The sequence below is a fragment of the Euprymna scolopes genome, chromosome 18, assembly GCF_053919585.1.
Source record: "Euprymna scolopes isolate OS-2025 chromosome 18, ASM5391958v1, whole genome shotgun sequence".
Classification (NCBI taxonomy): domain Eukaryota; kingdom Metazoa; phylum Mollusca; class Cephalopoda; order Sepiida; family Sepiolidae; genus Euprymna; species Euprymna scolopes.
In genome coordinates, this window is record NC_136499.1 from 87,639,462 (window position 1) to 87,656,335 (window position 16,874).

At 33.2% G+C, this 16,874-nt stretch overlaps 1 protein-coding gene across 3 annotated transcripts in view; it reads left to right on the top strand.

Moving 5' to 3' along the window:
- The window catches only part of LOC145297684 (b(0,+)-type amino acid transporter 1-like), a 115,303-nt gene that overhangs the window by 65,653 nt on the left and 32,776 nt on the right, over positions 1 to 16,874 (top strand). For all 3 annotated transcript variants that reach the window (XM_080143881.1, XM_080143879.1, XM_080143878.1), the window contains exons 4-5: positions 2,177 to 2,440; positions 10,230 to 10,355. In XM_080143881.1, coding sequence (XP_080000007.1) covers positions 2,177 to 2,440; positions 10,230 to 10,355 — 390 coding nt within the window. The remainder of the gene's footprint in view (positions 1 to 2,176; positions 2,441 to 10,229; positions 10,356 to 16,874) is intronic.

Consider the following 16,874-nt stretch of genomic DNA (forward strand, 5'->3'; position numbering starts at 1 on the left):
ACCTTGAAATCACTGTGTGTGTGTGTGTGTGTGTGTGTGTGTGTGTGTATATATATTGTCACGACCGGGTAATGGATGACCGAATTGATTGGCAATCAGATCGAGACACAAAAATTTATTTTATTTTATATCCAATGTCTCATAATTATCTTCGGTTAATCGTCGGATGTCGGATCAACCAGCGAAACATCATTAAGGGGAATGGAACAACAGAGCAACGAATGACAAAACAAACACTCAATCAAAGTTTAAAATTCAAGGAAGACTTTTATATACAAAAAAGGAAGAAGAAAAAACTCCGATAAAAAGAATGAGTGAGATAGACGTATTTTTTGGGATGTTTGCCAGATGTATGCGACATGCAAATACAGTACAATATGTATAAAAGTTTGTGGATAAGAAAAAGTTTTGGCATGAGATAGGCCAAACTTAGCTGTTTTGTCCGTTAGGGTAAACACGGATCATAAGTTCGCAAACACAATATCCAAGAAAAAAGTTGAGATGGCGAAAGTCTATCTCTTCTTCGAATCTTAGTTCCAAAGAAGAATATATGTGAGTTCAATCGACAATACGATTGTATTTGAATAATAATCCGCAATTTAATTAATTCAAATCTCAATCAGATTAAATGTGGAGTTCAATCGACAATACGATTGTATTTGAGCAATAATCCGCAATTCAATTGATTCAAATCTCAATCTTCGATGAGGTTCGATTCTCGGAGATAATTTTTGTACACCGGGCTGTATCGCTTCTTTTTGCCAACTGTTTATTTCTTATTTTCAAATCCCTCGTGGTCCGCTTTTCCCACCACAAATGTTCGCCGTCCAGTTGCCATGACGACGTATTTCCGCTCGTTACGGCGATATCCACACCCAACCTCTGTCCCACTTCCCTCAGCCAAGTGACTGCCACGCCACATCATTTACAGAGAGAGGGAGTTATCTGGTTGATTAGGTCTTAGGAAGAGAGAGAGAGATAGCGAGATATATATAGAGAGTAAGTAGAGAGATTGAATGTTCGCTGTGCTCTGACGTCACTATATATATATATATATATATATATATATATATATTACTAGAATACCCATCTCAGGATGAGAAAAATTAATTTCTCTAACTAAACAGTTTTGCAACTCCTTTTATATAATCTTGCATAGATTAAAATCAAGATATATTGATTCTTATTCCAATCTTTATCAAAATTTGCCACATGATTTTGATTTTAGGACATTTCTAAAGTTGAAGATTTAAGAAATTTCAATTTAGAGAATTTTGCTTCTGGTTTCTCCAATTCTTTAAGGTGATGATATGTCACTTATAAACATGACAGCTTTAAAGCTTACTGTGTTTGTGTCTGTCTAGACAGAGACAAAAGGAGTCAATATTTAGCTTGTTTAAAATAGCATTTGCATTACTAAATAGGAAAATTTAATAGATGCTTCTTATGAATGGATTCCTTGTTTATACCCTCTCTCTTTCTTTTTTTACATTCGTTTCTCTTTCCTTCTCTTTGTTTGAATAAATTATTGAGTCCATTTTCTATACTGCAACTAATTTGTACAGATTACTTTTCTCAGTTGAATACATTTTATGCATGAATAATAATAAAAATGTCCCAGTTTTTCTCTTACTCCTTTCTTTTGAATAAATGTAAAGCTTTGACAGAAAATCTTTAATGTTAATATGCACACAACAGCTATTTTGACCTCAATAATAATATGATATCAAGGATGTAAAAGATTTCCATTTCATTTCTTCACTCTTTACTTTCACGAAATTCTTAATCCAATTGTTAATAAAATGATGCTTAATAAGTATTTTACTCCCTCACTCCCATTCCACAATTGCTTTTCTTTCCATTTTTACTTTCCTATTATACAACTATTCTTAACCGGTTGCATTGAAGTAGTAGCATTTGATGAATCTGAGCATTTTTTACTGAATCATCCAATCAGACTCAAGTAGAGAAGTCACATGACCAACACCCACGTAACTTTCCAAGTATTTTGATTTTTTATGCAACATTTTCTGATTTTTTTATGCAACATTTTTGTTATTATATATCAATTAAAACAGCAGAAATGATTTCAGATTTTTATGTTATCATTCCTGAAAGATATACATGTCTGATGTTTCTTTAAGTAAATGTTTCTTTAATGTTATTTCTTTTTCAGGTTCATTATGTTATGCAGAGTTGGGTGCGGCCATTCCTAAATCCGGTGGTGAATATGCATATCTGATCCACACATTTGGTCATCTGCACCCAACTTGGGGTCCAGTTCCCGCATTTTTATTTGCATGGCTTGCCATGTTTGTCATTCGTCCAGGAATGGTGTCAATTATGATGATGAGTCTTGGAACATATGCATCAAAACCGTTTTATGGAAACTGTGAACCACCAGAGTTTATCATCAAACTAATTACCATTACTGCATTAAGTAAGCATTGTTTTTTGACTATATTTTCTTTGACAGTTACTATAATTAGAACATAACTAGTAGATATTATAATGAGTGTAATAAGCTATTTCTGATTTAGGGATCAGTATTCTTTTACCCTTGAAAATACATAGATTAAAAAATTAAGAGTTTTATAAAATTTAAAACAAAGCAAACTGCTCTAGGCTGCATGAGAAGCTGTAGTTGCCACTGATGCAAAATATATATATATATATATATATATATATATATATATATAATGTGATTGTACATTTCTGTCCCCACTTAACTTGAGAATACTGTTGATTTTAGTCGAAGGAGTAAGCAGTTAAAATAAATATTTATTCCTGAAAAAGGTTCAATTCTCAAATATGAGAATGTGTTAATATTCCTTTAAGATAAGCGCTGAAATTGAAATTGTAGTAATAGCTTTTGGATTGAAGGCGTAGCCATAGGTAGGTTATATAATTAAACAATTTTACATAAGAAAATAATGAAAAATGATACACAACAGAGGATGGTGTAGGTACAGAATGAGGGTGTTTACAAATACATATGTTCACAAGAACTAAGGAAGAATATTTGCTAATATCTTGCATGCTGGTCTGTTGATTTTGGATCTTTCCTGCAAACTGCCTTCATTAGCTTCTGTCACAAATCCAGTCAGGTCCATGTTAACCAATGCACTCAAACTTTGCCCAAGATGATCAATAAAGGGATGGGGTCGAGCAATCAACCAATGGTAAGAGGAAATAGTTGAAAAGAAGCTGGAGTCTAGTTTGCTTGAGTTTATATAGACTGACTCACATGATCCCTAAAGCAGCAAGTGATTGAATTACATGTTGGTCAATCCGTGCAACCTTTAAAAGGACAACAGAGACAACCACTAACTAACCAATGAGTATGTTATAATTCAGATAGGATTACCAGTAATAAAGTAGATTATATCACTAAAAATAAGATTGCTGGAATTTAAAGAAGTACAATGTTAATTAAATCTAGGTAAGTATTAACAAATGCTAATAATTATTTCACTCGGAGATAATTTGCTTTGCCTGAAGAAGGAATGCTGATTATGTGATTAAACTTCTTAGCAAGACATGAGATGGCTACTCAAAAATAAACTTCTCTCTATCCGTCTCTCTTTCCCATTCTATCTCCCTCTGTCTTTTATTCTAGAGCTCTCTACCCAAACACACCTTATGGAGCAAGTAAGTTTTCTTGATTTTTTTTTGTTAATTTTACTGTTATGTTCCAGCAAGATAATTCTGACATACTTTTACATCCTTGTATAATATATTCACCTTCGGGTGCCAGAGGACATTCCTTAAAAATTAAAAAAAAAAAAAAAAAAAAAATTGAATAATTTTTTTTTTTTTTTTTTCTTTAGCTGTGGACAAATTCCAGTCTTTCCTTGGAAAGGAAATACAATATTTAAAGTTAAATTAGCTGTATATTTTATATTTTTTGTAGTAGCCACATGTTTGAATTTCTTTTCAAGTCACACAGTTATCATTTTGTGTGGTTGAATTTGTTATACATACATTTAGTCTCACATAGAAAGTTTATCAAAGAAAACATACAAGAGATATGCAATATATAAAGTGTTTAAAACCACATATGTAATTACTAAAATTAAAGCTACATGAATGTTTCAATATAATCACAAGACATGTGTTGCCAGGGTAAACAAATTGAGATATATGCATGGCCAATGTATAAGTAAATATGACTTACTAAGTTGATCATGTCTGGGAACCTATACTGCTGTGAGAAGGAATAGCCATAAATACACGTAGAGCTATTCTGACTGCAATCAGAATAGAGGGAATCTAAAAATGATCGCAACCATGAAAGATATCTGATGAGAACGACATGAGGTTTATGAAAACCATGCAAGATATCTGATAAGAACGACATGAGGTTTATGAAAACCATGAAAGATATCTGATGAGAACGACATGAGGTTTATGAAAACCATGCAAGATATCTGATGAGAACGACATGAGGTTTATGAAAACCATGCAAGATATCTGATGAGAACAACATGAGGTTTATGAAAACCATGCAAGATATCTGATAAAAACGACATGAGGTTTATGAAAACAATGAAAGATATCTGATGAGAACGACATGATGTTTATGAAAACCATGAAAGATATCTGTTGAGAACGACATGAGGTTTATGAAAACCATGAAAGATATCTGATGAGAACGACATGATGTTTATGAAAACCATGAAAGATATCTGATGAGAACGACATGTTTATGAAAACCATGCAAGATATCTGATGAGAACGACATGAGGTTTATGAAAACCATGAAAGATATCTGATGAGAACGACATGATGTTTATGAAAACCATGCAAGATATCTGATGAGAACGACATGAGGTTTATGAAAACCATGAAAGATATCTGATGAGAACGACATGATGTTTATGAAAACCATGAAAGATATCTGATGAGAACGACATGAGGTTTATGAAAACCATGAAAGATATCTGATGAGAACGACATGATGTTTATGAAAACCATGAAAGATATCTGATGAGAACGACATGAGGTTTATGAAAACCATGAAAGATATCTGATGAGAACGACATGAGGTTTATGAAAACCATGCAAGATATCTGATGAGAACGACATGAGGTTTATGAAAACCATGCAGGATATCTGATGAGAACGACATGGGGTTTATGAAAACCATGCAAGATATGTGATGAGAACGACATGAGGTTTATGAAAACCATGCAAGATATCTGATGAAAACGACATGAGGTTTATGAAAACCATGCAAGATATCTGATGAGAACGACATGAGGTTTATGAAAACCATGCAAGATATCTGATGAGAACGACATGAGGTTTATGAAAACCATGCAAGATATCTGATGAGAACGACATGAGGTTTATGAAAACCATGCAAGATATCTGATGAGAACAACATGAGGTTTATGAAAACCATGCAAGATATCTGATGAAAACGACATGAGGTTTATGAAAACCATGCAAGATATCTGATGAGAACAACATGAGGTTTATGAAAACCATGCAAGATATCTGTTGAGAACGACATGAGGTTTATGAAAACCATGAAAGATATCTGATGAGAACGACATGATGTTTATGAAAACCATGAAAGATATCTGATGAGAACGACATGTTTATGAAAACCATGCAAGATATCTGATGAGAACGACAAGGTTTATGAAAACCATGAAAGATATCTGATGAGAACGACATGATGTTTATGAAAACCATGCAAGATATCTGATGAGAACGACATGATGTTTATGAAAACCATGCAAGATATCTGATGAGAACGACATGAGGTTTATGAAAACCATGCAAGATATCTGATGAGAACGACATGAGGTTTATGAAAACCATGAAAGATATCTGATGAGAACGACATGATGTTTATGAAAACCATGAAAGATATCTGATGAGAACGACATGAGGTTTATGAAAACCATGAAAGATATCTGATGAGAACGACATGAGGTTTATGAAAACCATGAAAGATATCTGATGAGAACGACATGATGTTTATGAAAACCATGAAAGATATCTGATGAGAACGACATGAGGTTTATGAAAACCATGAAAGATATCTGATGAGAACAACATGAGGTTTATGAAAACCATGAAAGATATCTGATGAGAACGACATGATGTTTATGAAAACCATGCAAGATATCTGATGAGAACGACATGATGTTTATGAAAACCATGCAAGATATCTGATGAGAACGACATGATGTTTATGAAAACCATGCAAGATATCTGATGAGAACGACATGATGTTTATGAAAACCATGCAAGATATCTGATGAGAACGACATGAGGTTTATGAAAACCATGAAAGATATCTGATGAGAACGACATGATGTTTATGAAAACCATGCAAGATATCTGATGAGAACGACATGAGGTTTATGAAAACCATGCAAGATATCTGATGAGAACGACATGAGGTTTATGAAAACCATGCAAGATATCTGATGAGAACGACATGAGGTTTATGAAAACCATGCAAGATATCTGATGAGAACGACATGAGGTTTATGAAAACCATGCAAGATATCTGATGAGAACGACATGAGGTTTATGAAAACCATGAAAGATATCTGATGAGAACGACATGATGTTTATGAAAACCATGAAAGATATCTGATGAGAACGACATGATGTTTATGAAAACCATGCAAGATATCTGATGAGAACGACATGAGGTTTATGAAAACCATGAAAGATATCTGATGAGAACGACATGAGGTTTATGAAAACCATGAAAGATATCTGATGAGAACGACATGAGGTTTATGAAAACCATGCAAGATATCTGATGAGAACGACATGAGGTTTATGAAAACCATGAAAGATATCTGATGAGAACGACATGATGTTTATGAAAACCATGAAAGATATCTGATGAGAACGACATGAGGTTTATGAAAACCATGCAAGATATCTGATTAGAACGACATGAGGTTTATGAAAACCATGCAAGATATCTGATGAGAACGACATGAGGTTTATGAAAACCATGCAAGATATCTGATGAGAACGACATGAGGTTTATGAAAACCATGCAAGATATCTGATGAGAACAAAATGAGGTTTATGAAAACCATGCAAGATATCTGATGAGAACGACATGAGGTTTATGAAAACCATGAAAGATATCTGATGAGAACGACATGATGTTTATGAAAACCATGCAAGATATCTGATGAGAACGACATGAGGTTTATGAAAACCATGCAAGATATCTGATGAGAACGACATGAGGTTTATGAAAACCATGAAAGATATCTGATGAGAACGACATGATGTTTATGAAAACCATGAAAGATATCTGATGAGAACGACATGAGGTTTATGAAAACCATGAAAGATATCTGATGAGAACGACATGATGTTTATGAAAACCATGAAAGATATCTGATGAGAACGACATGAGGTTTATGAAAACCATGAAAGATATCTGATGAGAACGACATGAGGTTTATGAAAACCATGAAAGATATCTGATGAGAACAACATGAGGTTTATGAAAACCATGAAAGATATCTGATGAGAACGACATGATGTTTATGAAAACCATGCAAGATATCTGATGAGAACGACATGAGGTTTATGAAAACCATGCAAGATATCTGATGAGAACGACATGATGTTTATGAAAACCATGCAAGATATCTGATGAGAACGACATGATGTTTATGAAAACCATGCAAGATATCTGATGAGAACGACATGAGGTTTATGAAAACCATGAAAGATATCTGATGAGAACGACATGATGTTTATGAAAACCATGCAAGATATCTGATGAGAACGACATGAGGTTTATGAAAACCATGCAAGATATCTGATGAGAACGACATGAGGTTTATGAAAACCATGCAAGATATCTGATGAGAACGACATGAGGTTTATGAAAACCATGCAAGATATCTGATGAGAACGACATGAGGTTTATGAAAACCATGCAAGATATCTGATGAGAACGACATGAGGTTTATGAAAACCATGAAAGATATCTGATGAGAACGACATGATGTTTATGAAAACCATGAAAGATATCTGATGAGAACGACATGATGTTTATGAAAACCATGCAAGATATCTGATGAGAACGACATGAGGTTTATGAAAACCATGAAAGATATCTGATGAGAACGACATGAGGTTTATGAAAACCATGAAAGATATCTGATGAGAACGACATGAGGTTTATGAAAACCATGCAAGATATCTGATGAGAACGACATGAGGTTTATGAAAACCATGCAAGATATCTGATGAGAACGACATGAGGTTTATGAAAACCATGCAAGATATCTGATGAGAACGACATGAGGTTTATGAAAACCATGCAAGATATCTGATGAGAACGACATGAGGTTTATGAAAACCATGCAAGATATCTGATGAGAACGACATGAGGTTTATGAAAACCATGCAAGATATCTGATGAGAACGACATGAGGTTTATGAAAACCATGCAAGATATCTGATGAGAACGACATGAGGTTTATGAAAACCATGCAAGATATCTGATGAGAACGACATGATGTTTATGAAAACCATGCAAGATATCTGATGAGAACGACATGAGGTTTATGAAAACCATGCAAGATATCTGATGAGAACGACATGAGGTTTATGAAAACCATGAAAGATATCTGATGAGAACGACATGATGTTTATGAAAACCATGAAAGATATCTGATGAGAACGACATGAGGTTTATGAAAACCATGCAAGATATCTGATGAGAACGACATGAGGTTTATGAAAACCATGCAAGATATCTGATGAGAACGACATGAGGTTTATGAAAACCATGCAAGATATCTGATGAGAACGACATGAGGTTTATGAAAACCATGCAAGATATCTGATGAGAACGACATGAGGTTTATGAAAACCATGCAAGATATCTGATGAGAACGACATGAGGTTTATGAAAACCATGAAAGATATCTGATGAGAACGACATGATGTTTATGAAAACCATGAAAGATATCTGATGAGAACGACATGAGGTTTATGAAAACCATGAAAGATATCTGATGAGAACGACATGATGTTTATGAAAACCATGAAAGATATCTGATGAGAACGACATGATGTTTATGAAAACCATGCAAGATATCTGATGAGAACGACATGATGTTTATGAAAACCATGCAAGATATCTGATGAGAACGACATGAGGTTTATGAAAACCATGCAAGATATCTGATGAGAACGACATGAGGTTTATGAAAACCATGAACATATCCAAGAGCTTTTGAGGTCAAACCAGAAAAGATATTCAGTTCTACATTTAGGAACGGAGTGAAATGGAATATATTTTTGATCGCATGTATTTTCTTATTGAGCAGTATAATTCAGGGGAAATAACTTTGAGCTTATCCAAGGGAAATCACTTTATAATTCTTGAACCACTAAAGATTAAAAGAATGAAAATAGAATATTATTGATTATGCTACCAATTTATGAAAGAGATTTATTAGGAAGAGAGAATCAAAAGGCTTTTGAAGGGTAATTCATGTAGCAGGTGGTGTAGTGTGATGAAACATTCACTTCCTTGCAAAATACTAACATGATAAATAACTTTAAGTGATGGTTACCATATTAAGAAAAAAAATGTGATGGTTACCATATTAAGAAAAAAAAATGTGATGGTTACCATATTAAGAAAAAAATGTGATGGTTACCATATTAAGAAAAAAAATGTGCCCATAAATTATTGGCACTAGATATTTGGGTTTTGCTAACTCTGAGAAGGGAAGCCAATATCTTTTTGGTGCTCACAATATTTTCTCCTTTAGACATTGGCAAAATTTTCAATTTCTTAACCAAACTTCACAAACACCATAACATAAATATGGTATGGTGATTTTACTAATGGATTTAAAACATTATTGAAATGGATTTTCTTTATAACTTTTGTTTTCTTTAAAAATGTTTCTGATATTTTGTTTTCAATGTTTATTATAGAATAGAAATGTTTGTTAAACTAAAACAAATTTGAAAAATTAAAAACATTTTTCTTTTCTTTTCAAGGTTGCAATCTTCTCTGTGTCCCAAAGGTGCTTTCTGCAGCTTTGTGTGGCTTGAAGATGCTTTTCTGTCGCTCAGGGGTGACTTGTGCCTTCTGTAAACCTGAGGTTCCCTGTATGGACTAGAACATTTTTGTTTGATACAAACATGTCATCTCTAACTATATTAATAAGCAAAATTTTAAAAATATTTTTTTTCTTTAACAGTATTCATTGCGTTCATCAATTGCTACAGTGTAAAGTTTGCAACCAAAGTTCAGAATGTTTTGACCGTGACAAAAATAATTGCCATCTTTATCATTACGGCAGGAGGATTTTATTACATGGCCATAGGTAAGTGTCCAAACATTTTTTTTTTTTGTATTTGTGACAAATTAATTCCTTAATATTGGAATAAGAATGGATTTTATTAATATGCGTCTATTCAATTTAGTGATGGAACTGTATGGAATACGCCCTTAGCCTCACACATAGGATGATCAAGAGGAATCTAGGAATATATATATATATATATATATATATATATATATATATATTAAATTTTGTTTTTGGAGGGGAGGGGGAATTTTAGACAAGCAACACCATTACAGCTAACCATTGATAGTCTGGATTGTGAAAATAAGGAATTCTGGAAGATGTGAGAAAAGCTTCAGTTCTGGTGGGAAAAATAAAGATGCAAAATGAAAGCAAAGAAAGGGCAAAACTGAAAAAAGAAGTAAATGTTTAGGTAGGGATTGGGAAAAAAAAAAAAAAAAAGGAATCAGTTGTACTGAGACGAGACAGATGACATAGATTGACTCATAAATGGTGGAGTTAATCTAAGCTGAAATTTGAAAGATGAGCGATATAGTTAATTCAAACATAGACACAAGTTGCAGCTATACTGTTGTCTATATGTATGTACTTCTGCTATGGAAGGTCGCTTCATGCTCTAGTGATCAACACTAATTGAATCTCAATGCATCTCATAAAAAAAAAACATTCAAAACTACTGCACATGTGCTTGAGGTAAGGAAGTCTGTCAGGCGTGCAAGTATAGTTGCACAGAAATGTTATTCTGAATTTAAGCATGACAGACACTGTGCTATGTAGAGATTGATTTTATTTTAAGATAAATAATAGATGAGAGTAACGTTAAAGTTTTAAATGGAAAAAGCATTATATTTGTTTAATTATATTGAAAATGAAGTATTAACCAACTAGTTATACCTACCCAGCATTGTCCAGGATGCACTAAAGTCATTTTATTCTTTTATCTTTTTTCTAAAGAAATAAAATTTTAATTATAAGGTTGATAATTCGTATATAAAAAAGTTATCCCTTTTTGATGATTTAAGTGAGTATTTTAAATCTATATTATCAGTTGTTTTAAAATAAATTGTAGAATGTACATAATTTCATTGCCAATAAAATGATATAAAAATAAAAAATATGATATAAAAATAGCAAATAAAAATTAGACAGAAACATGTTTAATGTATTACATTAAATGCGATTTCGGTCTGATTTTGAAAATTCAACTATAGAAGACAGAAAGAACTAAAAGCAAAACTATTGAGGCAATAGAAGACATTTTTGTGCTTATCATATGAAAGGAGTGTTGTGATAAGTTATTTGAGAGAAGATACTTCACCATCACTGCTTTTATTCATGAGATAACTATTATCTTCTTCAGATGCTTTTGTAGTTTGTAACTATGAAGAAATGATGATATTTGTGGAGAAGCCTGTGATGTTTTGGGGGTGTCACTAAAATGGAACAGTAATTGTAATTTCGTTCTCGTGCAATGATACACGTTTCTAATTGAATACACAACAAATAAATCAATCGTAAATGATGAAATGAATAACAATAAGTATTTTAATTTATTCACAAAATAACAATTTTTTAAATAAAAACAAAAGGAAATTTTAAACAACGAATTATATACACAGGAAACTGAATTTTTTCTTGTATTTAAAACGGAAAAAAGTCAAATTTATTATCTTTTAATTTAACGGAAAAAATCAAATGTAATCATATATATATATATATATATATATATATATATATATATATATATATATATTTTTTTTTTTTTAACGGAAAAAATCAAATGTAATCATATATATATATATTTGTTTGTTTTTTTTTTTTAACGGAAAAAGTCACACTTATTTGTTTGTAATTTAATGGGAAAAATTAAATGTTTTTTTTATTTTTCAAAAACGCAAAAAATTAATGGGGGAAAATTTAAACAACAAATTATATATATATATATATATTTTAAATGGAAAAAAGTCACATTTATTTGTTTTTATACATTGTCAGTTGTGCAAGCCATTTTCATTCATTAAATTTAAGTTTTTCACTTAATTAGTTTCGCTTGTTATAAGATTTCTTTCACGCATGTGTGGAACAGAAAATAATTGCACCAGAACGAAATTACAATTTCCGTTCCATTTTTGTGACGCCCCCCCCCCCAATCTCCACAAATACTAAAATAACTACAAGAGTGATTCTGCTTATACCCTGACTTCCTGGAGACAGAAAACAAGATCTAGAGTAAACTAAAGATCAACTAGACTTGAACTGACTTAAACTTTTTAACAAATAAATGGCTTCAAAAAAAGAACTTTCAACACACTGGTTATAACAACAGGAAGCGAATTTCCAACAGAAACCAACTAAAACTAATTGTTAGGCTAATTGTCAAATTAATTCAACAGTCAAAATACTTTTGCTTAAATTGAGCCAAAAATATCATTGATTGTCCTGCAAAACAACTCATTTGCATAATTGGATGTGACTCATTTCAGTGTCCTACATATCTGTCTATAACCACATATTTTTAGCGATGCTTTAACTTATATGGACGTCCATGAAATCATTGTTCATACAAGCTTGATTACAACCAGAAATAGAACTCATAACTTCCAGGATGATGTATTTTCATTTTGTTTTATTTTTACTTCAGTATAAAGTTTTAGAAATCAAGGTTCCTTCCTGAAGCTAACATTTGATTGTTTAAAGATACATAGTGTTCAATTAAAGTCTTTTCTTTTACTTCTCAAATGTTGATTTAATAAAGAAGTGCAGAACATTGATTTTCCTCTTCCCAAATTGATCGCTTAACTATGTTATTGTATATCTTTCTTGATCGTACCTGATTCAAGTCTGGTGAAGTATCCAGCTAAGAGTTGTTAATCGAGATAACATCACTAGTAGGAGGTGCATCATTCCTTGAATGAACCCGTATATAACCAGGTTTCAAATATTATATTATTTTGAATATTTGGTCAGGTTTTACTTTTAGAGTGAAGTATCCTCATGTCAAGTTGACCTGACAAACCGTTGTACAGAGAAACTGAATGAACTCAACAATGATGTTTAGTAGATAATTCAAACTCATGATGCACTGTTGTGTCCAGTAAAACAATCGAGGATAGATAAACCCAATGGAACTGTGATTATTTACATCTACTCGTACATTGTAAGAGATGTACTGAGACTAAAGCTGCTTTCAGGACTGCCAACAACCACTGTAAAAGAGTAATAAAAAAAATGCAAGAGAGCTATATGCTCAGTCCGTTAAATCCAAAGTAGTTGAGCAGCGGTTTGGTTTGCACCAGTTTTGGCAAATAGCAAACAGGATCCTGAACAGAAGCGTGCGTTCTATCCCAACCATCATCAATGGACCTGAGGTCATCTCGTCAGCATCAGACAAGACCAAACTATTTGCCAAGAACTTTGCAGCTAATTCTACCCTATACGATGAAGGCCATCAACTCCCCGTATTTCCTCCTATAACAGACAACACGCTATGGAACATACAAATGTTGAAAAAGCTTCAACCAAAACTTGCCCCCATACTTACAAAACTGTTTAAGCATTGCCTTCAGGAGAAGTACTTCCCAACACCCTGGAAAACCTCATCAGTATGCCCTGTATTTAAGAATTCAGGTGATAAGTCATCTCCCTCTCAGTACAGACCAATAAGTCTCCTGTGTGTCATGAGTAAGCTGCTGGAATCCATATTCATTAGAGAATTAGTCAACCACCTCAGCAGAAATAACCTTCTTAGTGACATGCAATATGGTTTCCGTTCTGCAAGATCTACAGCAGATACCTAACAGTTATATCTCATAGGATTAGTGGATCTCTCAACAAAGGCTTCCTTTCTCGAGCAATTGCTCTTGACATATCAAAGGCCTTCGATAAGGTATGGCATAAGGGCCTACTTCACAAGATTTCCAGCTACGGTATGACTGGAAATGTTTTCCAAATTATTAAATCATTTCTCTCTCATAGGCTCATAAGAGTAGTGGTTGATGGGCAGAAATAAGAGGCCCAGAGTATTAATGCTGGAGTCCCTCAGGGGTCCATCCATGGCCCAATTCTCTTCCTGATCTACATCAATGATCTCCCAAAACAAATGCTTAAATCATTTGTTTACATCTATGCTGATGACATGGCCATCTATGGCAACACATCAAAGGCCGTAAATGACAAAATTCTCTCTGATTCTCTCTCCTCTGATCTTGAGCGCGTGGTACAGTGGGGGAAGAGGTTGCTGGTTACTTTTAATGCATCTAAAATCAAGTTCCTATTTTTACATCATCAACACTCTGATCCCCATTTGGCATCAATTGAAATGGATGGCTCTTGTCTTGGGGAGGCTCCATGTTTTGACAAGCTTCTGGGTTTGACCTTTACCCCTGATCTGAAATGGAACATGTACATCAAGTCTGTTGCCAAGGTCGCTGGGAAGATCCCATTGATTACTATACATGCAATAACCCTTATCCCCGAGTGGCTTCCGGGCCTTGATAAGTGGTGACCTCCATGTAAAAAAACAAAACAAAAAAAAACAACTCGTGTGTATATTCATTTTAATTAGTCCTTAACATTATTTCTAATTTTGAGATTATCTGCCCTTTCCTAACTATTAGTTCCTGTATTGTTCACATATGTATAATTGTTTTACTTAAGAGGTCAGCTTAGAATTTGCACTGATTCTTTGAGTTTTCTAATCATCGTGTGTTTTTCTGTGTATGATTTTAACATTATTTCACTTTCTTTTCATTCTAGAAACTGATAGAATTTAAGAATAAACTGGCATTAATAATCAGCAGAGCATTAACATTGTTGATGAAGGGAAGAGTATATCATGTGTACACAGTGTGATGATGTATGGAAAAGAAATCTTTTCAGTGCAAGTTGAGAACATGCATGACATGAAAAAAATGATATAAGACTGGCACAATGGATGTGAATGTGAGTCTTGAAGATGGACTTAGATCTTATAACTTTAGAGGAAGATTAAATTTAGACAGTATAGAAAGATTCGTGCAGGGCAGGAAACTTCTATGGTATGGTCATGTTGAAAAAATTGAAGAGAGTGCTTGGGTTAGTAGGTGTAAAACATTTGCAGTAGCAGGATCAAATTGGATCTGTTTTTCAAGGATGACTGATAAGAATGAATTTGAGAAATAGATAAAGACATGTCTATAGATAATTTGTTTGGAAGTGAAATGCTTAAAACTTTCCAACATGGCAGCATGTAAAACCGACATTAAATCAAAGATAATCATTCACAATTATTTCTCATTGAAGCAAGTGTTGATGTGAGAGTGCATGCATGTGAGTGTATGTTTTATTGTCGGTGTAAGTGTGTCTATATATGGTTGATTGTATATGCATGTGTTACTGTGTGTGTATGCATATGACTGTGTCAGTGTGCATGTAAGAGTATATATGTATGCGAGTTTGTTAAAACCTATCCGTTTATTGAACTGAAAAATTGAATGAATTTGTAGCAACAGCATATGTTAAACCTAGCTTCACTCTTTCCTTTCTTTCTATTGCTTTTAAAAACCACATTCACACAAAGATCAAAGTGTGCTGTATTTTGTATCATTGTTTGCAGCTATACCTGAAAAACCAGTTCACATGACAAGATTATAATTGGGAAGTAAAATAATGTTGACTAACCAATCATAACGTTTACAATACTATTTATCAAAACAAGCCTGGTAACTTCAACAAAAGCAAGAGATTGCTAGGAGGAGTATTTTTTATGAATTTTTTATAAGAATGAATTTGAGAAATAGATAAAAACAAGGAGTATTTTTTATGATACAACTGAAAGAACACCATCAGTTTTCAAATAACATCCAACGCAGCTGAATGTTAAAAATAACCTTTCAGACAACATACTAACCTAACTTCTTAGAATGCTGGAAAAGGCATAGCTGAATGTATATTCACACTTGTTTAACTTGAACAGCCATTATACAAAAATGATAACGTAATTCCTTGACTTTTTGTCTAAGAGAAAAGTGTAGTATCAGTTCTGACACTTCATATTTTCTTTCTTCAAAAATCCTTCTAGATTGAGGCAATTTTTATTTTTGTCCTAATCCAGAGTATTCTGATCTGAGGAGCTGGATTTTCCCCATAACAACTGCTGATATTTCCCTTATTAATTATCTCTGCCTAAAATTAAATGTAAATTCTGCAAGTAAAGTTTTTTCCCAGAGCTGCCTGTCTGTGGAACAGAATACTTCAAGGCTGCTTTCCAGCTGACTATAACATGGCTGTTTTTAAGTCTAATGTGAGCAAACTATCCTCTTAAATTAACAAACTTCCATTACCAATAATCATAGTTGTCTTACCGATCACCTCATACTTATTTATCCTTATTCTTGAGTAGCCTTCAGGCCTTGATAAGCAGTAATCCCCCCACTCCTAGTAAATAAGAAACATCTGCCTAACAATTAAATAGAGACATGCATCTTTACTTCATAATAAAAGAGAAAAATAAATTTGTTTTATCCCTCTTTTACTTCATTCCCATTATTTGCGACATCT